At 33.9% G+C, this 27231-nt stretch overlaps 4 protein-coding genes across 6 annotated transcripts; 1 reads left to right on the forward strand and 3 right to left on the reverse strand.

Moving 5' to 3' along the window:
* Positions 1-6541: 6541 nt before the first annotated feature.
* Positions 6542-7528, reverse strand: LOC115954825 (protein TIC 20-v, chloroplastic). Its single transcript, XM_031072777.1, has one exon. The coding sequence runs from the start codon at positions 7386-7388 to the stop codon at positions 6720-6722; it is 669 nt and encodes a 222-aa protein (XP_030928637.1). The 5' UTR covers positions 7389-7528; the 3' UTR covers positions 6542-6719.
* A 3135-nt stretch (positions 7529-10663) lies between these two features.
* LOC115955974 (putative pectate lyase 21) lies at positions 10664-13398 on the forward strand. Its single transcript, XM_031074402.1, has 4 exons — positions 10664-10859; positions 11155-11883; positions 12024-12162; positions 12839-13398. Exons 1-4 carry the CDS (start codon positions 10762-10764, stop codon positions 13073-13075), a joined length of 1203 nt encoding a protein of 400 aa, XP_030930262.1. The 5' UTR covers positions 10664-10761; the 3' UTR covers positions 13076-13398.
* Positions 13223-19924, reverse strand: LOC115955972 (inactive beta-amylase 4, chloroplastic). 3 transcript variants are annotated; one of them, XM_031074400.1, is made up of 10 exons: positions 19656-19924; positions 17714-17815; positions 17059-17308; positions 16456-16676; positions 16305-16382; positions 16064-16223; positions 15182-15435; positions 14319-14388; positions 13892-13960; positions 13223-13625 (listed from the first exon to the last, which is right to left on the reverse strand). In XM_031074400.1, the coding sequence occupies exons 1-10, from the start codon at positions 19850-19852 to the stop codon at positions 13473-13475; spliced, it is 1554 nt and encodes a 517-aa protein (XP_030930260.1). In that variant the 5' UTR covers positions 19853-19924; the 3' UTR covers positions 13223-13472. The 3 variants fall into 3 exon arrangements, 2 of the variants coding, with proteins under 2 accessions (XP_030930260.1, XP_030930261.1); XM_031074401.1 differs by lacking the exon at positions 17714-17815; XR_004084237.1 differs by lacking the exon at positions 13223-13625 and having other exon boundaries at positions 14319-14417.
* Positions 19925-22518: 2594 nt separating this feature from the next.
* On the reverse strand, positions 22519-23522 carry LOC115957293 (extensin-like). Its single transcript, XM_031075509.1, has one exon. It carries the CDS (start codon positions 23389-23391, stop codon positions 22636-22638), a length of 756 nt encoding a protein of 251 aa, XP_030931369.1. The 5' UTR covers positions 23392-23522; the 3' UTR covers positions 22519-22635.
* Between the last annotated feature and the right edge of the window lie 3709 nt (positions 23523-27231).

Here is a 27231-nt window from a genome sequence, read left to right on the forward strand (position 1 = left end):
CCAATAAAAATTTGACACGTGTACCGTATCTCTTTTTTTTCAGAAACACTGTACACCGTTGATTTGACTGACTAGTCGTCAGATTGGTATGTCGGCGTAGTAGTCAGTGACACGAGAGCAAAAGCTTTCAGGTGAGGGGTAGTTTTGTAGTTTATATGAAATAGGTGGGTAGTTTGGTAGAAAGGAGTGTGTGGAAGCAAAGTGATACAGTAGTCCAAATATTGCCAGGCTGGCCGCCAACGCATAGAGGTGTGCCACGTGGACGTACGATGATAAATTATCTTACGTCGGCAGAATTCTCCACCGACAATTGTTTAATTAGCTTGGTTGGAAGCACGATTACCTTCAACTGTCATTATTTTAAGGTTCATATTGCTTGATTTGGCCTGGTTTTTGCTTTTTTTTTTTTTTTTTTTTTTTTTTTTTTTTGTTTTGGGTTTATTTTGCTTATTTATTTATATCCAAAATTTTTAAGTCTTAAACCCGTTTGTTAGAGAAGTTTGAGTAATGTTGTTTAAGTGTTTTTTATATATATATAGGTAAAAAAGTATGTTGAAATTTGTGTAAGATTGTTTAAAATGTGAAAATATGTGTAAGTAGTGAAACTGTGACTTAAAACAGTTTGTATACAATAAGTATTACTCATAGACTATAGTATAATTGTAATTTTGATCTCTAAAAGAATAGAGAAGATGAAAATGGTATCTCCAAATGACAAAAAGAAGTCAAATTGATAAGGAAATAGTAGATCTATGTACATGGAAATGGAGAATAAGGATGGCATAGTAGGTTATGCTTGGATGGTTTTTTAGTTCAATATAATTTTTGTAAGGACACGATTCGTGGCGGACTGTAACAGTGTTGGGTTCGCCCGTAAAAAGGCCCAAACAATATCATTTGTAGAGCGTGGGTTTGAAAGACTAGGCCTTGGTCACTAGACGGTGGGTCTTTCGTGGTGTTCATACATGGTAAAGTTTCCTTCACCCCTGGAGTCTTTCTCCTGGAGGTGGGCTGGGAGGCTCTGGTTTTTGGCCATTTTTTCCAGCCCATTCTCTAGATTACTTATTTTTCCTTTTATACTAGCCCGCGTTCACTGTCCTTCGTCCACGTATAGGGTCAACATTTCCAAGACTGATACTTGTCCCATCAGCCCATACCCAAAATCGTTGGGGGTGGTTGTAAAAGTCGAAGAATACGGCTCTGGCAGGTGAGCCCGCGTTCACTGTCCTTCGTCCACGTATAGGGTCAACATTTCCAAGACTGATACTTGTCCCATCAGCCCATACCCAAAGTCGTTGGGGGTGGTTGTAAAAGTCGAAGAATACGGCTCTGGCAGGTGCAGAGCATTGAATGGCAATAAGGGCAGTTTTCCCTGGATATTTTAGATTTTCTTTCAAGTTTAGTCCTATACCGTTTTTGCCCCTCTTTCCGGTGGGACTTCGGGTCTGCCGAGGACTGAACTGTCCTCGGCTGTATCCCAAGACTATTTTGTGCTTTATATTATCAAACTTGGGCTATAGCCCTCCTCGGCTTGGGCCTTTGGACTCCCTACGGGTAAATGGGCCTGGCCCATAAATTATTTGGGCCCCACAATTTTAATAGTAGAATCACACGGCTTGGGAATGGTTTGGATTGCCTACTTAAATTATTAAGGGTATTGTTCATGGGTGTCTTTATGCACTTGTTAAGGTAAAGTTTTATAATATAGTCGATTGAATTTTTATAAGAAGTCGCAACACATTCAATCTAAAACATATGTATATATTAATTTTTATTATTTCTTAATATATGTGAAACCCATTGAAGTTTCTTTAACAAATGCACAGAAACACTCATTAACAAAAGTGATTTGTAAAAGAAAATTTGATTTTTTTTTGGGGAGGAAGGAGAAAGAACAGTTAATTCATGTCCATGCATGGTTAAGAGGAGATAATATTTAGAAAATTAATTAATCAATGAAATGGATATGGTTGATTGGAAGTTACATTTGTATTCTGTGGCTATGCAAATTAATTTTGCTTTTATTAAATTTTGAGCAGAAACTTGAGGTCTTTAGCTCAATCTCTTAACAGAAGTTCATAAATACGAATAAACAATGCAAATGCCACTGCAACATGACCTGTATCCATTTCTTTGGGGGTACTTGAGTTAATCAAGCAATGGTGTGACAATCAAGTAACATATTAGAATATTAAAAAAAGAAGAAGAAGAAGAAGGTAATTTTAGGTAGAAAAGGTTGTTCCTTGGCTTGGGTTGAGCCTCAAGCCCTCAAGAGCTTGCTTTGGCTCTGAAAAAAAAAAAAAAAAAAATCTAATTAATATATCAATTTCCAATGGCTCTCTTATTGTAGTTTTAGCTGGAGTTGTGAAGATAAAAGTCTTTGTCTTTGAAATACAAGGCTAGAAGCATGTGCTTGGGCCAAAATCTTCTTGTTAGAATAATGTTATACACTAATTAAGGAGTGTTGAATGTCACTAGGCCAAGTTGCTCTATATGATGAACCATCATTTAAACAAACATTTTCTATCATTCTTAACATGTTAAGTAAGACACAAATATGTGGGTCTAACTGCCTAGCTCTAAATGCTGCTTCAAGTATTAAAATCTACAAATCTTGAATACCCATTTTATTTTATTTGTATAGTCATTAATACAACATCTCTCTTGTTAGCATTAATTTTTTCTAATCTCTCTTCATGCAAATCACATAAAATTATTTAAGTTATATGCTTTTTACTCTTATTTCTCGTTAAGAGCAAAAATTAAAAAAAAAAAAAAATTTTGAGAATAAAAAATGTAATTTCACATTCAAGGACACCCAAATCAAAACCAATTAAGGTATATATGCCAATGATTGGTTGGCACTTCCTAACCTCTCTCAAGAAACACGTTCAGATTTCAAATCCTCCAGAGTAGGGCCTTACATATGGAAATAATGATAATAATAATAAGTTACATACAACCATAATTAATGTCATCAAGATTTGAATTTGAAGTGAGATATAGGCACCGTTTTGCAATTTAAAGTTTAAACACATAGCCATAGGGCAGTTCTTATGTCTTCTGAATTATGCAAGTGGTAGGCCCATATCCAAGTCATTTTCCCACATTTAGTCAAACCCACCAATCTATGGAAAATGACCACTAAAACTATATCTAAACAAAATCTAGAAGATATGTTATACATTCATAGAGTGACCTTTTTGTTTTCCAGTTAAATATGTGCTGTTTTGGTGGGCACAAGATTATGTGAGCTTTCATGATGTTAGTTGGGACGAGGAATATATTATATTCATTATTCTCATCAAATAAACTATTTCTTGTCCCAAAAACTTAAATTATTATAAAACAGTAAATCAATCATTTCACAATCATTCTTTAACACTAACATTTTCTCATTCTTTATTTTGAAAACCAACATCAATATAACAATTGCTAGATAATCTAAAAGATGGAATGGAAAATTTTCAACAATTCTTAAATGATTAAAGAAGAAGAAGAAGATGGAACCTTTCCACCGTGTTGGACTGGCTTTCCAAGATTGCTAAGTATAAAATTTGGAGTGAAGTATGTACTAGCACACTAAGTGCTATTCTGGTTGATCACATTATAGAGACATTGTTTTGGAGAATTTTACCAGCCCAATGCAATGAGTTAAGCCTAAGATTAAACTTTCACATTTCGGGTCTAAATATTTCCAAATGCCCAATCATTCAAAAGACTAGACGAAATGGGTTTTGTCTCTCATACCATACGCAGGTGAAATTTCAAGTAAATAATTGATTGAGAATGAAACTAGATGGGTAAGTAAATAGATGAGGCCAAAATAAGACAACCCACTAGACAAAAAAGGGGACCAAATGGACATAAAAGCCCAAAGACCAAACTTGCTCTTCACGAAGTTATTATTTGGGCTTGAGCCTAAAAGTATTTATTTCTATGACTTGCGGCAGTTGTGACTTGGAAGGCATAAAAGAGCCTTTTTCTTCACCTAGTTTTGGGTTTGGGAGGTTTTGCAAATGGAGTTGGAAGTGTTTGAAAGCACATGATGAGTGTACTGTGCAGAAAAGCTAAATACATACACACACCTAAATCTCAAACATGCATTGGCATCAAAAAAGAAAATTTTCAAACATGCATTTAATGTTAATTTAATAAAAATTTTGTATGTTGTCTTGAACCCAAAAATTACAATAATTCTAGAATTACACTCTTTCACACTTCATTTTTTTACAACTATCTTATGTGATTGATTGAATAGTAGAAAAAAAAAAAGTGATGAATCCAGATGATTGTAACAGGCTGCCATATAGGACAGTTGTAGTAAAAAGGGTGTGAAAGAGTATAGTTCTAGAATTTTTGTAATTTTTGGGTTCAAGACAACACATAAAAATTGTTGTTAAATCAACATTAAATGCATATTTGAGATTTTAGGTGTGTGTATTTAGCTTTTTTCTGCACAGTACACTCATCATGGGCTTGTAAACACTATGGTCCTAGAATAGCTAAGCAACTCCAAAAGTTGTTAACTCCTCTTATAACAACAAACTAAATCTAACCAATTCTACCAAGACAACGAAAAGGACCTCAACAGACATTCTATACTTGTTTTAAAGGCGACAGCAACGGATGAAACATAACTTTTGGAGGAAGATAACAAAGGAAAATTATTCATTTTATTTTCCTAACACCACCACAAAAGAAAACAGCAGATCAAAGCTACAATGCTAAGAGAGATGTATCAACGTGCATTGGAGCTTGTCTGGAAAGAAGCTGAAAAGGCTTTAATATATATATATATATATATATATATATATATATATATGAGGAATGTTGGACAAGAAACTCAGAAGATGTATGTTGAATAACGAATACCTTTCCAAGCATTCCCAATTTGTCACATTGGTGCTGGTGTACTAACTAATACTATTCATTTTCATTTTAGGTTACATTTCTTGCACTGATTAGGGACACATTGGAGACAGGCCTCTACACTACTGACTACACCCTGGTTTAGCCAAAGGATGAGGACTCTTTGTTTATTCTATTTCATTCAATTCAAGAGTACTTATACAATCATGATACCTTGAAATGGACCAAAATCACTAAACTCCAACGGAAGTATCCTGACACTAATGACATTCTGGTATCAACATTTACCGCTATCAACAGCCCTTCTACCAAACAGTTCCATCCATCACCAATTCATGCCTTCAGGCTTCGGCAATGACTATTTGACAAAGTTCACAAATTCTTACAATATGAATTCCACAATGAAGGGAACTTGAACTCCATTATTCCCATCAAATTAGCAATGGCCTAGACATCCAATGCTTCCCCAAGCAACACAAGGAATACCAAGCTACAACTGTAACTAATCTAATGTTATACACGGACAAATGTGTACATAACTAGCCATGGTAAATTCAGCTCTTCCTCCATGTACAGTTTATTATTTTTTCATCCAATGTTTTCATTCTCATTTTAGTTTGGCATTTCCTGCACAGCTTAGGCACACACTGGAAATAAATAGGCCTCTATGTCCACTGATCCACAAGGTGTTAGCCAAAGGAAAATGACTTTGTATATGACATTATGACTATATTCTGTTCCATTAAATTCAAGAAAATACACCCTTCAAGATGGACCAAAATTCACTAATCACCAGCAGAAGTATCTTGACACTTACAACATTCTGTTATCAAAATTTAACAAGATCACCGTCCCTGCTACCACACAGTTGCATCCACCACTGTTTCATGCCTTCAGTAATTATTATTTTAATACGAAGTCCACAAATTCTTACACTAGGAACTTCATAAGGGAACTTGTACTCCAGTATTCCCATTAGCTTAGCTATAGCCTATACATCGAAGGCTTCCCCAAGAAACATGAGGGAAACCAAAAAACAACTGTAACATATCTAATGCTCTACACAGACACAGGTGACAAAATGAGCAGAGCTGGGAATATTGTACATAACTTGCCATGTATGGCTTCTTAGTCTTTCATCCAATAAGACTGCAATACCAAATAGCATGTCAAGATACTTTTAAGTAAACTGTAGAATACCCTCTCCAATTTGGTGCCACTGCTGCTCAACACCTCTTAGATGTGCATAAGAAAGATAAATCATTGAAACCACTGTTTTCAAGTTCCTTACTATTGCAACTGAGCTTTTCCTTTGTCATTGCTTCTCTATCAAAGTAATACAGTGACACCATCCCAAATTGACAGTAACAAGCAACACTAGCATGAATTTACCCATAACACAATAATTTAGACTAAATGATTCATCAAGATATTCCTTTGCCTCTAGTAGGAACACCAAGCACAGCAAAAACACAAATTTTGATAATTGCCAATCCATTCAATTTAACATGTACCTAACAATGTGAAAAAGAAAAAGTTCTTACTAGTGCATAAGGCTCCCGCTTCTGTGAGATCTAGGAGAGGAAGTTGTCAGACAGTCTTACTCCTAATGAGAAATTCCCTAATTTCCCATATATATATACAAACAATAATAATAACAAACATCAAATGAAGAATATCCCCATTTTCATATAAACTAAAACATAATGACACAACAATAGCAGCTATGACTTTTTCTTTTTTAACCAAAGAACATTGAAATGTAAAATTTTAGAACATTTCTTACAAAACAATATTACAAATTGGCTACAAAAAGCTACAAAATAAGGTCCAAATGGGTGTTCAAATCAAAGAACTTGCCTATCAGCAGCATCAGCAACAATGGGCAATCTGGGCAGCTGGCCCAGCAAGCAAGAAGAAGACCCATAAATCAAACACACAAAAAGGAACAAAAACACAGTGCTATCCAAGCTCATCAACAAATCCAACCCCAACCCACCTCTTGGATTAAAGCTCCTCTCCAAAACATCAGGAAAAATCAGCAGCACATCAAGCACAATAGCTTGCATGGTATTGAACCTCACATACCTACTAAAATTTTGGTTCCTCACGACCACAAAGTAAAGTGTCAAAAACACCAAAAACCCATTAAAGGGAAAGCTCTTAAACACCCTTATAGCTGGAACCAAAGGTTGTATGACAGCTTGAATGGGAGTGAACTGAGTGATAACATATTTACCATACTGAATGCCATCAAAAAAAGGGTAAAAGTAACAAATGGCTGAGATTAAACGGTCAGATGTGTCAGCTGGGTTGTCACCATTGGATTTGGCAGTTATGTGTGTACTTCTTCTGGGTTTAGTTGGGATTTTATTTCTGGGTTTGGTTGCAAAGTTAGTTAGAGTGATGAGATATGGTTGGTTGGTGAAGGAAGATAGGAATGGTGAGTGAAGTGGCTTACGAGAGAGAGTAAAAGTTGTTGGGTTTAATGGGTAGAGAAGGTTGGACATGGCCATGTCTTTCTTGAGAGTTTTGAGGATTGGTTTTGTGAATTTTGATTGGTGACTGAGGAAGAAGCAAAATTTTGAGAGAGAAAGAAAACCCAGTAAGAAAATTGAGGAATATCTTTTGCAAGATGCGATTTTGCCTTTCCAAAATCTATAAAAGCGGCTGTATTAGTGAGTTTTATCATTTGTAATGGCGACTTTGTTATTGTTAAAGAGGGTTTGGTTCATTACTAAAAACCTATTACGTCAAATTCTTCTGCTTTGCATATCGGCACAATAAGTTTTAGTGAAAATTTAGGGCTTGTTTGGTTTGAGCAAAAAATGGGTGTATTCTATATTCATTTTCAGTTTTCATGGGACCCACTACTAAAAAACTTGTTTGGTTTTATATTTGCAATTAGTTTTCATTTTCAGTATTAAAAAAAAAAGGGATTTGAATACAAAATTCAATACAACTTTTTGATGTTTTTATTTTCTTAAAAATGAATACAACGGCATTTTCTTAAAAAAACTAAATCTGTGGGTCCCCTAAAAAACTTGTTTGGTTTTATATTTGTATTTAGTTTTCATTTTCAATAAAAAAAAAAAAAAAGATTTGAATACAAAAACTGAATACAACTTTTTGATTTTTTATTTTCTAAAAAATGAATACAACGGCATTTTCTTAAAAAAACCAAATCTGTGGATCCCACTAATACTGACTTATCCCATCAAAACTCTCTCTCTCTCTCTCTCTCTCTCATTTGGGTTGAATTTTCAATTGAGAATATAAAGTGAAAAAAAGCAAAAACTAGACCAGAAAATAATGTTAAACATGAAGTGGGTTGGGGAGAGAAAATGAATACAAGATTTGAGAAACAAAAAATGAGTTCAGAAAATAAATAAAAAAAGAAAATGAATCCACCTTCAATGATAACCAAATAGGGCCTTAATATCTTCAAAAGATCTAAACTTTGTATTTTTTTGGTTATTATTATTATTATTATTATTTATACTATTTGTTTTATTTAATGTAGGTTCTTACAATTGACAAGTTAAAAAAAAAAGAAAAAAAAAAAGAAAAAGAAATAGTGATTCACATGTGAATACTGAATAAGACATTACACAAAGCTACAAACTAGTTCGTAAACAATGACTATAATTTCACTCGAATTCTTCTGCTTTGCATGTCAACGTAAGAAGTTTTAATGAAACTTTTAATATCTTCAAAAGATCTAAACTTTGTATTTTGTTGTTATTATTATTATTATTTAATGTAGGTTCTTACAATTGACAAGTTAAAAAAAAAAAATAGTGATTCACATGTGAATACTGAGTAAGAAATTGCACAAAGCTACAAACTAATTTGTAGATAATGACTATAACTTCACTCAATAGTTTTTTTTATTGAATGTAAATTTTGACAAATTTATTATTGAATTACATTTTATTGAATTTCATTTTATTTTTATATTCTCCATACTTGTAAAATTTTTCAAAAAAATCAAAAATTGATAGCTATGTCATCAATTAAATGTTTAAATTTCAAGTTTTTTAATATAAAATTATGCATAAAAAATTAAGTTTATTGATTGTATAGTAAATAACATCTGATTGATATAAAGTTCGACATGCGTGTTAAAAACATAAATAACATGTAATTTAATGGTTAAATTTTTAAAATATGTACTTATGTTAATTTTTTTTGTGGGAGTTAGTAGTTAGCTAAACTTTATTTTTTATATGTGTGTCAGAATATGTGTCAAAATTTTCACAAAATCCTGATTTTGCACATGACTATCCGTTTTGAGGTGATTTCTTTTATGTTTTATGTAACGTTTTGGCACAGAGATATCACTTTGTTCAATTGAACAATTGGATTGACTGTAAATTATTTGTAGATAGAAGTTGTTTATTATGGAATGAGATAAACTGAAATTTAATAAAAATTCATTTATAGCAAAGCTAATGTAAATTTCAAAGTGCCAAAAAAAAAATTCAAAAAAAAAAAAAATCATTTCCTTAAAAAATCTAAAATATGGCTAGAATAATTAGATAAATTTTGAAATTGTGTGGGTGAGAATAGAAACACGTCTTTAAACACTTGACCATTTGTTTTTCTTTTTTCTGGGTGTAAATAGAATTTCTATTCACACCCAAAAACTGTACGATGAGAACACAAGAAGAGCAAAGTATATTCTAGCTTTTCTTTTTCTGTTTTTGGGAACCAAGTACAGTATAGTTAAAACATAAATATATAGAAAAACAATCAAATCAGGCATGGTTCAGTCTATAAATTAATAATAAAATTTCCCTTTCTCAGTAGCTTTTTTTTTTTTTTTTTTTTTTTTTTTTTTTTTTTTTTTTTTTTCAAAATTCATTCCCCAAAAAAAGATATATGATAAGTTTGAAGAGAAATTTTGTTCTATTTCCCTCCCTAATAAATATATTGGCTTTTAAAACTTGTCTGTGTATGGATTACTATATAAGGATGCATCTAACAGAAAAAAGGTTACATGGACATTACTAAACATTTCATGTGCTAGATTACTTTTCGATTTTGAGTATTTTCCTTGTGACTGAAATAGCAATGTGGCATTGAATATTTGAATTCACTATACGTACAATTGTTAATTAGCCTTGCCTGGATAACTTATAGTAATAGGACCCATAACTTTTGCTGAATTACAGTATTGAATACTGATACTCTGCAACCAAACTTATCGGTTTTCAACAATATAATTGAAGTCAATAATGATGCATGTACCTCTATCCTTTTATATAATATTAAAAAAAAAAATCCCATTTCAATGAATATGAATTTTCAAGAATCATGATCCAATTTATCAAAAAAGAGAAGAGAGAGAGAGAGAGATTCATGATCCAAACTTGGTGTATTATGAAACTGTCCATTCTTTCCATGGACCAACATGATCAAGAAAACCAGTTTTTGCGGTTCTTATTTAATTCCTAACTTGCTCCTTTTTTTCTTTTTTATTTTTATTTTTATTTTCCTTTTCTAAACCAAAATTCTCAAAGCCAAAGATATAAAGGCCAACCCAACAGTTTTTTACGCCATATCAACTAGGCTCTTGAATTTTCCAGCTAATGCCACCATCGCTTCCATTACCTTTGCCAATTTTGGTACTTGTTTGAATTTCATTCTTGACTTTTTGAGTTACACATTTCCAACATAATCAGGGAAAAGGCAAAGCTATAATGTATTGTCTCCCTAACCTATTTATCACATTATTTAATGAACAAAGGCTCTGCATGTTGTATATATATATATATATATATATATATGCGTCCACATCATCAAATCATCTGTGTAGTTCAGTTAGCTTCTCAGAATCAGCCAATGTTGTTGTAGTTGAAAGACCCCCCCTTCTCTCTCTCTAAAATGTCTGCTTTCTTTCTCTTCTATTTAGTTTTGCTCTTACATGCCACCCTTCCATCCTCTGCACGTACATTGATGCAGATATCAGAAGCAACTGAATGGTTTGTATTCATCCTAATAAAGTGTGCTTATGGGCATGTGTTTTTTAGTTTATTAGCTTATTTACTTATATGTAGCTTTCTGAAACCTCGCTTTTTTAAAGTGAAGTTGCACTTTTGCCGACTTTCAACAAAAGTTAATCCAAACACAATAAAATTAAAGAACGCTTCCTTCTTTTTCTTCAATGATTATAAGGGTCTTCTATAAATTCAGCTAACATAAAGATGTATCTTTGTAATAATTTTTGGACTTGCTTTTGTATGTCTTAAAGTTCTTTGATCTATGCTATACAAACAGGAGCTCAACAAGAAGGCAGTTGGGGACAGGATCATGCAGAACTGGAAACCCCATTGATGACTGCTGGAGATGTGACCCTGACTGGGAAACCAACCGCAAGATGCTAGCTGATTGTGCAGTAGGGTTCGGACGCAATGCTATTGGAGGAAGAGATGGTGAATTCTATGTTGTCAAAGATTCAGACAATGATGACCCTGATAACCCAGTTCCAGGCACTCTCCGGCATGCTGTAGTCCAAGAAGAACCTCTCTGGATCATTTTCGATCATGACATGGTCATCAATTTAAAGGAAGAGCTTATCATGAGCTCATACAAGACCATTGATGGTAGAGGATTTAACATACAAATATCAGATGGACCATGCATAACTATTCAAAATGCGAGTAACATCATCATACATAACATCTACGTACATGACTGCATACCAGCGTGGAAAGCCATGGGGCAGGTAGCACCACAGCATTCTGATGAAAAATCAGATGGAGATGGTATATCCATATTTGGGGCTAGGGATGTTTGGATTGATCACTGCACACTATCAAATTGCTATGATGGACTTATTGATGCTGTATACGGATCAACATCCATAACAATCTCAAACAGCTACATGTTTGATCATAATGAAGTCATGCTCATGGGTCATAATGATGACTTCCTTGATGACAAGAATATGCAAGTTACCATTGCCTTCAACTTCTTTGGGGCAGGACTGGTTCAAAGAATGCCAAGGTATTTGAATTATCAATCTAGCAGAAAAGTTTGTGCAAATATTCACAGATTCATGCTTCTCTTTCTAATCTCAATTTCCATGAGCTTTTGTGAAGGAGAAATGCAATATTTTAAACTATATATTGTTCAAAATTTTGCAGGTGTAGGCATGGATATTTTCACATTGTAAACAATTTTTATGCTGGATGGGAGATGTATGCAATTGGTGGAAGTGCCAATCCCACAATTAATAGCCAAGGAAATGTCTTTATTGCAAATGATGACAACTCCACAAAAGAGGTCAGTTTCCCCGTGAAATTGCAACCAAGCTTGGTCGGTGTCATTTAATTACAATTAGACTGAAGTCAACGATACACAAAGTATATCATCAGTCAATTATTAACAGAACATAAGAAAATTAGAATATAGATAGGGAGCTTTTATTATACGCAACTATCATGAAAATGCCATTAAGGGTTACCCTTTTTCTACAACTAACATCATTAATCAATTATAAGCAGACCATAAAGACAATTAGAACATAGATAGGGAACTTTTATTGTACATAACTATCATGAAATTGCCATTTTAAGTGTTTCTCTGTCAACAAACTCTATCATTAATCAATGATAAACAGAACATTAAGACCATTAAAACATAGATAGGGAGCTTTTATTGTACGCAATCCTCCTAGTCGCTAGTGTGAGAGTTAAACACAATGGACCACATAAGGAAAGTTCAAACTAAAAGAGAACAGCACAAATTGATTGAACCAGCATATAGAAACTAGATATCAAAGACAAACAAACCGAAAACAGAAGGTGAAACCTTCACCTAACCCAACAAGTGCTAGTTCTGGAGGACATGCATCAGTTTAGATCTGATCAGACTCGGCCAAACTTTTACCTGCATGATCCAGCCCCTTGAATCTGATTCCAACACACTTTTTTTTTACTCAAATGTACTTATCTTTCAGGTGACTAAACGTGAAAACTCAGAATCTGGGGAGTGGCAGAATTGGAATTGGAGGTCAGATGAAGATGTGATGCTGAATGGTGCTTACTTTACACCTTCTGGACAAGAAACTGCTGCAAGTTACATAAGAGCAACAAGCATGGTTGCAAGACCAGCTTCACATCTAATAAATACCCCTCCATCTGCTGGAGTTCTTGATTGTCAGATAGGCATCCAATGCTATATTCCAAAGCGATGAATCCTTTAATTTCTACCTTTTTAATCTTGCCATTAATAACGCTTTTGTTACTTTGAGTAAATGTCCAATATTATCAAAAGTCAGGTCCTCAGTACACACTAAATCTGAATAGAAAGATATATCCTTCACATTCAATAAGTTAGTAAGTTTTTTTTTTTTTTTTTTGGGTAGAAACATGGAGTTCATAATATTAAATAGAAATAAGTCTGTTACAAATTCTGCCCTCTTTATCATGGCCTATCAAGTCCTCCACCACTATAGGCTAGTAAGTTACAAACACTTTTACACCCCCACCCCCCAACCCAATCCAAAGTAAAAAAAAATAAAAGTCTATGGAAGTGGAACAACCACTCTTGATAGTTTAGTAAATGAAAAAGAAAAAGAATTAGAGGTATTTTTACAACTCTCTGCTCATCTTTTTAATAAAGGGGACAAAGTTCGTCCAGTTTTCAACCCTAAAAATCTTTTCATTCATCCTGAAAAATGTAAATGATGTTACAAATTCTGACCGTGGATGGTCACAGTTTGCATATATTTGCCATAATCCGGCCTGCAAGAAAAGGAAACATGTGAAGATACGGATCAAAAAGAAAAAAAATGAATAAAAGTGGTTTCGACTGGATAAGACACTTACCTAAATCACTCATATTGCTTATAAAGAAAAGTTGAAAAAGCAAAGAACAACGACAATGAAATCATATTTTATTGATTATACCCTGATTACAGTACAAATACACACACTGTGGTTTGACAATATGTTACAAAGAATTGTAAGAAGCTGAAATAAAATCATATCAAGAAAAGAATGGTAATTACCTTGTCAAATCGTTCATTGTTATTTCTTCCAATCACATTGATTATCCTTTTCTTTGAAACAGTTCGAATCTGCATTGAAAATAATCAGCTCTATTGAAAGATGGATAGATATAACCTTTATGCATTAGCAATTGAATGATGAGGAAAAAACAGGTGAATTGCAGGGAAAACAACTAGACATGCAGCTAAGTTAACATTCCCCAAGCTCAGTGGTTCAAACATGTTTAAGGCCAACACACACATCATATATATAAGCCAAAGTATAGCCATCCACTTACATGATACAGAAGAATGGAAATTAGATTTTGTTAATAGAACATATTCGTGGATTTAGCATTAAAGAGGGATAGACTCAATGGAAGAATAATAAATTTCTAACAATCAAAGATCAGAAGCATATTTTATTAGTCAAGAAGACGTCCCTTACCTGTTCAAGTAATCCTTCTGGGCTGCAAAGACAGGCTGGTGAGGTTTCACTGTCTCTCATTTCAAAGCAGCTATAGTAAAAGATTCAGATATGAGAATGCTACAAGCAATGGCAGTTCCAGGATTATTTTCTAGGGGGTCAATAAGAAACATAAATTATACAAAATCTAAAACAGAAGAGAACTTAAACAGATTGACATCACCAAAAAAAAAAAACTCAAATACATGAAGTTTTACAATTGCCTTCTACAAGGTTTCATATTTTGAAATCGTTGCATGATATTTTCATTATCATCCCTACAAGCTACATCTCTTTCAATGTACCCAACTAAGCAATCATTCATTCACTGATCTCCCATTTCATTGATTTATTTCAAACTTGTTAAGATCTAAATGGGCTTTTTCCAAGGTTTAAGAATTAAGACTAACAAATTACTAATTTTGTTGTTAGGCTTATTTTATTTTTTACTCTTTTTTTTTTTTTTAAGATTTTAGATCAAATTGATTTGTTATTGGGCTTTTTGTGTGTGTGTGTGTGTGTGTTTAAAAAGGACTATATACTGATAAGAGGATGATATTTAAGTTTATTTCAGTTGGGCCTAAAAAAAAATTAGGATTAGCATGTTAAAAATTTTATTTTAAGGGTCAAATAAAAGTTATATTAATATATTTTTTTGGGCCAGTTCAGGGGGTTCATTTCAAATGAACCCCCTGAGCTTCAAGTGGCGCAGCCCCTGGCTGAGCTTCAAGTGGCGCAGCCCCTGGCTACAAGAGGTTATTTTGACACAATAACAACATTCATAAAAATCCAAAGTCAAGCTTGGTCTATGGATCTAGTAAGAAACAAAAGAATTAGAATCTTACGAAATATGCATTGCAGCACCATGACGAGATAACATCAGAGCAACAGGATCATAACCATCCCGGCAAGCAGTGTTGTAGTAACCAGCAGTAAGTTCAGCAGGGTGTGATACTGTGTGGTACGACCAATATATTCCACCAATTTTAGCCACTAACGTAACAGTAGTTCTCTTATTGCCTTGATACTGCTTCAAAATATTAGCTGCCTTTGCAAGAATAACATCTGCATGGTGAATCAACCTACCACTGTACCATTCCTATGGAAAATTAAGTCAGGTTACTGATACTCTACATGATAAATCAGTTTTCATAACCCTTAGGCTCCAGCTAACAAATGACAAATCTATAAGACCTTATTATAAATATTGTTACAACACGAAGATACAAATAAAAGACATATCGCCAATCACAGATCTCCAGACAAATGCTTGGTTTTCTTATGCATACAGTTCTATGATGAATTTTCTTAGCGAGGAAACAAACATGTCACCAATGATAAACCCTACATCAATTCTTTACCACTACAACAGACACCAATGGATTTTCCTTCTTTTTTTTTTTTATGAGCACCTGATACAATCCATCAGTCTTCAAAAAAAGTTGACTTATTCCCAAGTATAAATTTAGATCTTTTAGGGTTACGTCTAACTGCTGACAGCATACATGTTTTAAATGCCAGACTTGCATAAATATGAGTCTTGCGCAGTTAACAACACTAATTACTACCTCCGTTCAACACAATATGTGCAACATACATGGGTTCTAGATTGAAAGGAACCAATAAATGGTTAACATTTTTGTGAAACATAACATATAAAGCCCTGACTATGCTGTCTGAAATGAAAACATGAAAGTAAGCAACTATGAATAGGATAGGATACATACAAGGAAAAACCGACCATAATCAGAAAGAAATCCATCCTCTCCTCCTTCAAAGAAAGGAACCCCAGACGGGAGACTGTTATAATAGCCAGCATTCTGTGGGCCCTTATCTCCCCACTGAGGCTTTCCTTCTTGGGATGCAGCCATCCTCAAGTCCTCCATCCTAAGAGGAAAATCAAGTTTGTCATTAGCAAATTTCAATATCAACCAAGTTAATAATTTAAGAGGAAAGAGTTTAACCTACATGTACTTGTCATAACACTGGAATTCGCCAATTCCGGGAAACTTCCATCTGCCATCACCAAAAGGATGTGCAGGATATCTGCATGAAATTGTTCATATGAAACTCTTGTAATGGCTTCAACTTGATACTTGTGATTCTATTATAACTTTACCTAAGCTCTCCAGAAGGACCAAGACCAACACTTATCTCCTCAATCACACTTCCAAAAAAGGACTCAAATTTGTTAACAAAACTGAACATGAAGTCTTCGTAACACTGGAGGGCAGTCCGGCCACAAAACAGAGGAAGTTGGTCCACTCCTAGAGTAAGATAATCATCATTGGAAAATCCATTTTGATCTCGATAATATATATCCTTATTTTGCTCACCAATCTAGCAAATGAATAAAAAATAAAAAGCATTAGTTTCTGTAATTTAATAACACACAATATAGGCCTGATTTATATCTACCGTACCCCTTCATTTAAAGCTTTATATACATCAGAAACAAATCAAGTCTAATAATGGGAACACAGAATAAAAGATATGCAGGGGCAAAAAGGGATCCTAGAGAAGAAATGATGACATTGGGTTATCTATAGCCATTCTTATGCTATCAGGACAGCTACACACCATTGGTACAATGGAATCATGAGGACTAATGACATTGACTCAAGGAAATGTAAAAGCTGAACTGTCAAATGGGGCTGCACATTACCAGCATGCATCATAGAAACTCACATAACAGCAGAGTGGCAAAGTTTAACAACCAAACCTCTAGAATCCACAAAGGGAGACTAACATCCCCACTACCACCAGATGAAGTATGCCTATTTGAGTGAAAAGACAGGTCAACATGCAACTTCAACCCCAGCTGAGATATCAGTTGGAAAAGCTGTTCATAAAGAGACCAATCATATGCAACTGGAGAGAAACGCTCTACAATTCCCCACCAAACCTCAACTGCAATTCCACGGACACCTGCCAACTTGAGTGCTTTTAGAGATACAGTTAAGGCCTTGATTCTGAGGGGGGAAAAAAGCAGCAGCAACATATAAAGTGTTTATTTCTCACCAATGAAATTGTAAAGAAAACACAAATATAAGACCATGGACCAAGAGAAATTAAAATCTATGAGTTTGTGTATTAAATTTGGAAGAAGTCATGATAGGTAACTAAAGCCTATTAGAAGAACATCATCTTTTATTTAAAGAAAAGATAGATATGACATCAAGGTCAATCCTCTAGCAAAGGTGTTCTAAACACATAAAAAATTCCTCCCTTTCCCTTCAACGTCAAAATTCCAAATAAAACTAAAAAGACAAGAGGATAATTTTAAAACTACAACGTAGGTGGAGATATCTGCACATAACGAACAAACATACAATAATGTACATAACATCTAACAATTAAGAGGGTAAAAAACTTACTTTCTAATCCTTGGACTCCCTGAAGGATCAAAGCCAAATGTGTCCACAGGCATCATCACATATACAGGGACCCTATTATGTCTAGATGACTCCAATATCATGCTGCAAGACAGAGATCACGTGGTCTCAGTGTAAGGATCTTCTCTATTAAATCTACTTTTTACAGCTTTTCTCAGCAATCAAACAGCAATAACACACTAGCACTTTGTTTCCTAGAAACTCCATTTAATTTCCTAGTAAATTTAACAAAACAATAGATTTTTCAACACTTGAAACTAATACAATTATACAAATATTTAGATTAATTCAGAAGAGTATGTATCTTATCAGGGCCGGCTCTAGTATGAAAGCAAGTAAGGCGGTCGCCTAAGGCCCCCAAGTAGAAAAAGGCCCCCAAATTTTGGCCAATTAAGTAATTTTTTATATTATAAACTTATTCATTAAGCCCAAAAATATTAGCCAATAAATAAAATAATTTTTTTTATAAAAAAAAAAACAAGAAAAGAGAGAAAAATGCTACGTTCACAACATTTTTTACAATAAATCCTAAGTGACATGTTGTTACTGGTTATTATTAGTAGGGAAAAAAGTAATTTCAAAGGTGAGTTTAAATTAGAACCAGTAACAACTTAATATTTAGGATTTGTTGTGAAAATATTGTGAATATAGCACTTTTCATAAAAAGAAAAAAAGAAAAAAAAAAAAAAAGAGCAATACACAAAGAATTTCACAACATTTTTCACAACGGTTGAGTTGGCAAACTTTTACTAGTTTTCATCTAAGTTTACCACAAACATCACATTTTTACTTACCATTACCAATTTGCCACATCAACAATTGTGAAAAGTTGTCAATCTTTTGTGTCTATAAATTTTCTAAAGAAAAAAAGATTCTACATGGTTAATTAATAATTTTGCATTTAAAACAAGATAATACAATTTAAGTAATTCTATTTATTTTTTATAAAAAAAGGTCATATTTAAATATATGAAAAGTCTCGAGTCAATTTTTGTCTAAGGCCCTAAATGCATCAAGTCGCCCCTGTATCTTATGCTCAACCTTAATGTTATTAATTTTTACTATCAAACAAAAGTAATAACACAAACTCACTTATCAAATTAATATTAATGATAATATTCATTTCCAGTTATTGTCCAAATTATTTGCACCAAGCAAACCGAACCCACTTAACTATTCAGCTCAACTAAGCTGAGTTCTTCATTTACTTTTAAAACCAAAGTAGAAAATCAAATTTCCTTTTACATGTCTTTTCCTACAATTTCTCAGCAACAAAACTTAAGCCCAACACCAGCATTATCTAACTTTAAGCCAAATTTTCCCTTTTTCTCTCAGAAACCAAACCAGCACAACACACTCAATGATAAAATTTCATTGCTTATATAATTATATTACACCAACCAAACTGAACCCACTTAATTATTCAGCTTAACTAAGCCAAGTTCTTCATTTACTTTAAAATCAGATTTTCCTTTTTTATTTATTTTCCCTACACTTCTCAGCAATCAAACAAAACCCAATACAAGCACTAGCTTTAAGCCAAGTTTTCTCTTTTTCTTTCGGAAACCAAACCAACCCAAGACACACAATAATAAAATTTCATTATATAGCTGCACCAACCAAATTGAACCCACTTAATTATTCAGCTTAACTAATCTTCATTTCTTCATTTATTTATTTATTTATAATTCAAAACTTCCCTATTCATTTCTTTTTCAACACCAGCATCAGTTAACTTTAATCCTAAAGTTTCCCCTTTTTTCTCAGAAACCAAACCAGCACAACACACAGTATTCAAAACTCTCCCTGCCTTTTTCCTCAGTTTTCTCAGGAAACAAAATCAAAACTTTCTCTTCTTTTCTTGGCAAACAAACAAAGTTTAGACAGACCCAATAACCAAAAATATATGAAAGAGTGAGGTAACCTGAAAATGCAAGTGTTTCTAGCAGGAGATGGGCAGCGAGTATAAAGGCCGTTTCTGAGTAGAGATATCATCGAAACGTTTCGAAGAATTCTCAGAATTTGTGGCTTCTCAAGTAAGCCCAGTTCCCTGAAACCATCGTAGCTTCTTCTCCTTAGCCTGTAATTACATGCCACTCCTCCATTTTCAACTGTTGTCATTGATCCTTTGCTCCACTCACACACACAGAGTCAGAGAGACAGAGTTTCAAGTTACTTTGCGAATATTTGTGATTTGTTTTTTGAGGTGTGGTCCCCTTTTGACCTCACTTCAAAATTTCAATTGTGATCAATCTTTTTTTCCCTCAAAAAAATTAGAAAAGCGATAATAAGTCCTAAATAATTTTCACTTTTTTTTTTTCATAATTATTAAAATTGTATATTGTATGATAAAATTTCACATTTGAGAATGATTATAAGTTAAATTTTTGCTTATTTTATATAGTGTTTGCATTTGATTTAAAATTTTGAACATCCTTCTTTAAAATGCTTCGAAAATCTTCTAAAAAAATTTCAAATGATCTTCAATTTGTTTTATTATAATCTAACTTTATTTTAATTTTATGTCTTATATTATGCAAATAAACTACTAGAACTAAATAATTCTCAAATAAATGCTAATACAAATGAATTAGGTGATTTTTTTTTTTTTTTTGTATGAACTTAAATTAAGTCATCATTAAAAAAAAAAAAAAAAAATTGCAACCTTAACATTATTCTTGTGCCAATTATCAACCAAAAAAAAAATCATTATTCTCGTTCCATTAAAATAAATTTTATTTGCAAGACATGTTTAATGGATGGATCTCATTTATTTCAATTAACTCCTTAAAAATACCTTCTCTTCCTCTTTCTGTGTATGTGTTAAAAATATTTAGCATTCTAAAAAAAACTCCTTAAAAATACTTTTTCTAGGCTTTTTTTTAAAATTTATTTACAAATCAATATTTGTGGACCCACGCTGTCCTCTATTATAATTGTTGTGCATTATTAAAGAATTTGAATGATGATTTTATAAGAATCTAAATTATTAGGCAAGTTGTAGAACCGGTCTAAGCTAAAATATAAAACACGCAAACAATAAGTTATAAACAAAATAAATTCATATTTTAACCTTCTTTTTAATTAAAAAAATACTAAAAAATATGAGGATATTTTTCTTCCATTTATTTCCTCAAAGTACGATTTCATTTTTATGCTTCAAAATTAGAGGTTGATTTGATATCAAGAAGGAAAAACAATACCAATATTTTAAACAATATGTATTAAAAAAATCTTAAATGTGATATATTGTGATTTATGTAATAATAAAAATGGTTCGGGAATGAACACATGTAAAAATAATATTTTATCAAAAATTTATCACGACAAAAATGTATGTTCAAACTTAAAAGTGAAGGACGTGGTAGCTTGTGAGCCACGTAAAAATTATGAATCATGCATGGTAAAAGTTTTGTATACATCTATCGTGTCTCACTGACATATGCATCCCACAAATATATAAGATACTGTCTTGTCGTACATGTGTGATCCACAATTTATAGCTTATAAGTGGTAGAGCGGACTCATAAGACATAAGATAATTAGTGAGGAGGCCCATGGAGATGGCTATCCAAAATGGATAAGAACTAAAGTGTGTATCACGAGGTCTCAATCTCTAATCAAATTATCCTGCGTGGGACTATGACAGACACTAGTCTCTTAAGTCTAAAATGGGTTGTACCTAGTACATGGCCAAATTGTCGATTCATGCTTATCCCCCATGTCCCATCCATGATTTTTCTCTCCAACGTAAAAGTTTTGATTCAGACTTCAAATAATGTTCTTTTAGATTTTTACAAGCCTCTTCTGTTTTTGGCTTAAATAAAAAGAGTTTTTGTGGATTTAGGGGGAAGAAAAATAAGAATTCAATTTGTTTTTTGTCTATTCTTTAATGAAAACTCAATCAATCTTCATACCGAAAACTCATAATTAAAAAGGGTTTTTGTGAATTTAGGGGCGGAAGAAAAATCAGATTTCTATTTGTAATTTAATCTTCACCATTTAATCTTCATATCGATTAGCTATTTCATTATAGCAATGAAAACAGATAAAAGTTAAAAACACCATCAAAGAACTAGCCTCTTCTTTATATTTAAAACTTCAAATCACAAACTTTGTTTTTTTCTTTTTTCTTTTTCAGTGTGGTATGGGCCTAATGATATGAAAAAAGTGGTCCAACGGTGCCTCCACTCTACCTTGTTGGGCTGGCACAAAATAATCTAGTGGGTTTGTGGAATGCCAACAATTTCTAGCCCAAAGTATTGGTCCATTTCCTGGTTACAGAACTAAACTACAGTTGACAATCAGAGTAACACTTTGTGCAGCACTAGTAAATCTTCTGTTCAGTAACATTGGAGATCCGTGATCATTTTAAGATGCATGTTTGTGCAGTTTTTTCACCCGTGCACACAAATACTAAAGGGTAAATCTAATCCTAATTAAACAAATAAAGGTATTGTTAATTACACACGACCGCGCAATTGAAATCGTGCATTAAAAACATGATTTCAATTGCTTTATTGGCGCATATGTATGGGAAGTATGCGTGCGCTGTTGCTTTTACCCGACAAAAAATTGTACCCAGGAACATACATCATTACTAGGGGACTTCTACAGTCGTAGCAGTAATCCAATTTTTCCTTGTTTTAAAAGTGCCACTTATCATTTTGTAAGGAAACCATAGAAGAAAATACTGGCCAACTAGGTTGGATTGTTTGAGTCTTCTAGGCACAACAACATGATCAAAAGATTAAGAATATATTTATCATTCAATAAGAAATTAATAATACAACACAAAGTCTACAAAATATTCAAAAAAGAAATACAGTAGGGTCTTACAAAATATTAGTGACAATACCAAATAAATATGAATAATGTGGGAGAAAAAATATATATATGTTTATTTAGAGAGTCAAAGCAGCCATAACAGCCATTCCACTTAAAATGACCCGAACCCTATTCTTTGAATCCGAACCCGACTCATCACTAACCGGGCCTGGTGCCGTTTCCGGTGAAGAAATTGCCGGCGCCGTACTTGGTGTACTGCTCTTTGGAACCACTACCGGTGCCTCCGCCGGAGTTGCCGAACTCGATGGAATGCCCGCTGGGGTCTCTGGAGTGGCGGCACTAGTAGGAGGCTGTGGCAGATTCGGAGCCCCGACAGGAACCGATTCTGGAGCGCTCGCCGGAGGAGTGGTAGCCGGAGATGAAACCGGCGTCGGAAGACTTACAGGGGACGGAATTGGAGAAGACCCATTTGCCGACGGACTTGGGGTGGGAGAAACCGACTGTGCCGGGGTGGTCGCCGGAGATTTGGCCGGTGAAACTGACGGGGATTTCGCCGGTGGGGTCGACAATGGTGGAGAAATTGCCGGAGTGGACGTAGGCGGCGATAAAGCCGGAGACTTTGAAGGGGATGCCGGAGAAATTGTCGGAGTTGACGTAGGCGGCGATAAAGCCGGAGAAGTGGTCGGAGAAATCGCCGGCGAATGTGAAGGACTGGTCGGAGAAGTTGATGGAGAGGGTGAGTTTGTTGGCGTTGGCGTTGGGTTTGGGTTTGGAGATGGAGAAGGCGCATTGTCCGCTTGTACCAAACCATTGTTGTGTGAAACTGAGACACACAAAACGAAAATGGAAAGTACAACAAGACAATGCATCATCTTCTTTGTTTGGAAAAACACACAAAACTTGAAGAAGAAAGAAAAAGAATCTGTGTTATTTTTGTGTGTTTGAGAGTTTTTTCAAAGGTTGTCGTTTTCCAAAGAATATGAAAGGGTTTCGGAGAGAGTGAGGTTTATATAAGAGAAAAGGTTTGTAGGTTGAAAACTTAAACGTTGTGAATTTTAAGAGTTTGTTTAAGGCAAATGTGACCGTTGGGTTGGTGTGGGCCCTGAGGAGGTACATGGTGACTGGCTATAGTGGGTAGTGTTAGCCGTTACTTGGGAAGATGCGACTGGATGGGCCGGTCACTTTGTCGGTTTTTGAACAATGATTTGACATTTGAGTGCTTCAATCAGTAATGATAGTCTTCTTAGCACCTAAGGTTTTTTTTTTTTTTTTTGAGAAGATCTTAACTCTTATAAGTAAATAAAATGTGATGTTTAGGGTAATTTTGGCATAGCAAAAATAGAAGTATAAACCTTTTGTATTGCATTTATTTGACAAAAGATGGTCATCATTCATCAATCAATCATGGTTTCTTTCAATTGTTTGCTAATTTGAAGTATCTGAAAATTGATTTCTTGAAGTTGTTTGATTGTCGGTGTGGATTATAATTATGTACATATTTAAAAAAAAAGATACATATGGAACATACTAAGTTAGCTATTGAGTAACTTGATTCTAAAAGAAAAGTAGCTATTGAGTAACATTATTGTTATAATTATTGCCTATGTCGTGTTCATCAAAATAATAATAATTATTATTATTGCCTATGTCGTGTTCATCAAAAAAAAAAAAAAGTCTATGTCATCAAAATACAACAAATTCATGTGATTTTCCATTGTAACAATAAGGTTATGAATTAAATAACTTGTTATGTGTATGATATTTTGAGAACTAAAAAATGCTTTTCAAAATTTGAAAGTTAAAATAGAATCTAACTCAAATTAGGTATACATAGTATATTTTCACCTAGACAAAATTTATGTATAGTTACTTAAGTGTTGTACCTTAAGTTTTCTAATTAAATTTAAATATGTGGTTGCATTGATCAATGACCAACATAATTGATTTTAATTGTATATAGAAAAGATTACATCTTTTATATTGCATTGATCAATGTAACCACCTATTTAATTTTAACTAAAGAATCTAAGGTACAACACTTAAAAACTATTCATAACTTTTACCATTTTCACTTAATTAGTAATTTAGTAGTATGCTTGCTTTAGTTAAGTTCATAGACATTAGATTAAAAAAAATCATACACATTAAGATATATAGATTTTTTTTTTTAAAAAATGATAATTACAATAATAAGAGAGGGGGAATTCAAACCCTAATTCTCATCATAAAGGGGAGAAAAAAAATAATGTCATTACATTACAAAACTCTTCACAAGTTATATGGATTTATGGTTCATGCTTTTTGTCACGTGTACAACTTTTTTATATGATTTCTATATATGATAATGCTCTTTCTTTCTTTTTCTTTTTTCTTTTTGTTGTTGTTGTTGTTGTTGTTGTGTGAATGACAACCACTATTATCATTAACATCTTATTTGTTAGTTGAATTGCTTGAACAGATGAACTTCTAAATGTTAGTTTCAAATTCCAATAGTTTCTCCAAAAAGAAAAAAAAAAAAAAAATCAAATTCCAATAAACTACATCACCTTCTGTGGGGATCGTTCGATTAATAGGCCCATAGGATTCAGAATTAGTTCAGGATCGTTGGGCCAGTGGCCCATCCGAGGCTGTATACCCGTCCGAGGACACCATTCTCCTCGACAGTACGCGTCCGAGGAAGATCGCGTTCGAGGATGATCAGGACGTGGTCTAGCTGCGATCAGATCTCAGAATTAGGTCATCTCAGAGGGTAGAGTAGCCGACTAAAGATGAAAGAGATAAGGCAAACAAATATCTGAAACTACAGCTGCCTCCACATTAATGACCTCTCAACCAACTCTCTGGCCGCATTAATGTGGAGGTGATACCTGAACAGTAGGGAAGCAGCCTTACAGCTGCCCATAGGAAGTTCCAGGAGGTGCCAGATGGGACAGAAAGAAATCCTCCGGACATAACCTACACGTGTGCGGCAAGGATGGAGCGCAAAAGGGGGGTATATAAACTAAAAGAATAACATGAAGAAGGGGATCGGGGAGAAAAAGAAAAGAGAAGAACAGACATAAACTAGAAAGGAGAAAGGAAGAGAAAAAAAAAAAGAGATTTGCACTAATCACTAAAGAGAAACGTTCATTATACCAACTTTAAAACCGTGAACGGGTTTGAGAGTAAATCTTGGAGGTAGATATTACAGTTAACCTAGTTCTTTACACCCACGCTCTACAAATCATATTGTCTGGGCCTTTTACGTACGAACCCAATACTGTTAGGTTTGTCACAAAATCGTGTCCTTACACCTTCTTTTAAGTGATTTTCCATGATTTTAATAATTTTTAAAGAAAAGTCACATGCACTTGAAATTATTTCAATTAAATTGTAATTGGGTGAAGATACATTATGACATGACATGACCAAATAATGAATTTTTTCCAATTTTACACCAGATATCTTCGATTTAAAATAAAATACGTAATTGACGTTGAATGGTTTTTTTTTTGTGTGGATTTTTTCTTTCTTTTATTACTTGATCAGATGTGATCACTCATAAATTGCATTTATTTGACAAAAGATGGTCATCATTCATCAATCAGTCATGGTTTCTTTCAATTGTTTGCTAATTTGAAGTATCTGAAAATTGATTTTTTGAAGTTAAATTTGATTGTTGCTCGGTGTGGATTATAATTATGTACATATTTTAAAAAAAAGATACATGTGGAACATACTAAGTTAGCTATTGAGTACACTTGATTCTAAAAGAAAAGTAGCTATTGAGTAACATTGTTGTTATAATTATTGCCTATGTCGTGTTCCTCAAAAAAATTATTATTATTATTATTATTGCCTATGTCGTGTTCATCAAAAAAAAAAAAAGCCTATGTCGTCAAAATACGACAAATTCATGTGATTTTCCATCGTAACAATAAGGTTATGAATTAAATAACTTGTTATGTATATGATATTTTGAGAACTAAAAAATGCTTTTCAAAATTTGAAAGCTAAAATAGAATCTAACTCAAATTCGGTATACGTATAGTATATTTTCACCTAGGCAAAACTTATGTATAGTTACTTAAGTGTTGTACCTTAAGGCTGTGTTTGTTTTGCCTTCAAATGATTTCAGGAAATCATTTTACACCAGTCTTTGTGTTTGGTAGCTACAAAAAATTGAGTCAAACGGAATTCATTTTCTGTGTTGACTGTAAAATACACTACCTGGGGCATAAAACCATTTCAGGTTTTATTTTACCTTTAAATGATTTCCAACCCAGAAAAATAGAAGAGAGAGAGAGAGAGAGAGAGAGAGAGAGAAACAGTAAGGAGAGATCGCGCCGATCGCACTAGATCGCATTGGTCTCACTAGATTGCACCACGCCGATCGCACCGATCTTGTCGCACCCCAGAACCGGCGAGATTGCGCCACCTGAAGCACCATCGAGATTGTACCTCAACACCGGCTCGTCGCACCCCAGTACTGCTGAGATCGCACCCACTTAACCTCATTGCCATGCTCCACCGTTGCATGTCTCCGATCCACCACCGCCATTATCCAAGCTACCCTCCTCCATGAGCTTCGATCCACATCCAAGCTACCCATCTACCCACATAACCCAATCCCCATTTTAGCAAACCCACACCCACCTTGCTCGATCCACACCCACCCGATCTAGCTGCCGCTGTCCTCCGTTTGTATCGATCTCTCTTTTTCCCAATCTGGC

This window comes from Quercus lobata, chromosome 8 (genome assembly GCF_001633185.2).
Source record: "Quercus lobata isolate SW786 chromosome 8, ValleyOak3.0 Primary Assembly, whole genome shotgun sequence".
Lineage (NCBI taxonomy): Eukaryota > Viridiplantae > Streptophyta > Magnoliopsida > Fagales > Fagaceae > Quercus > Quercus lobata.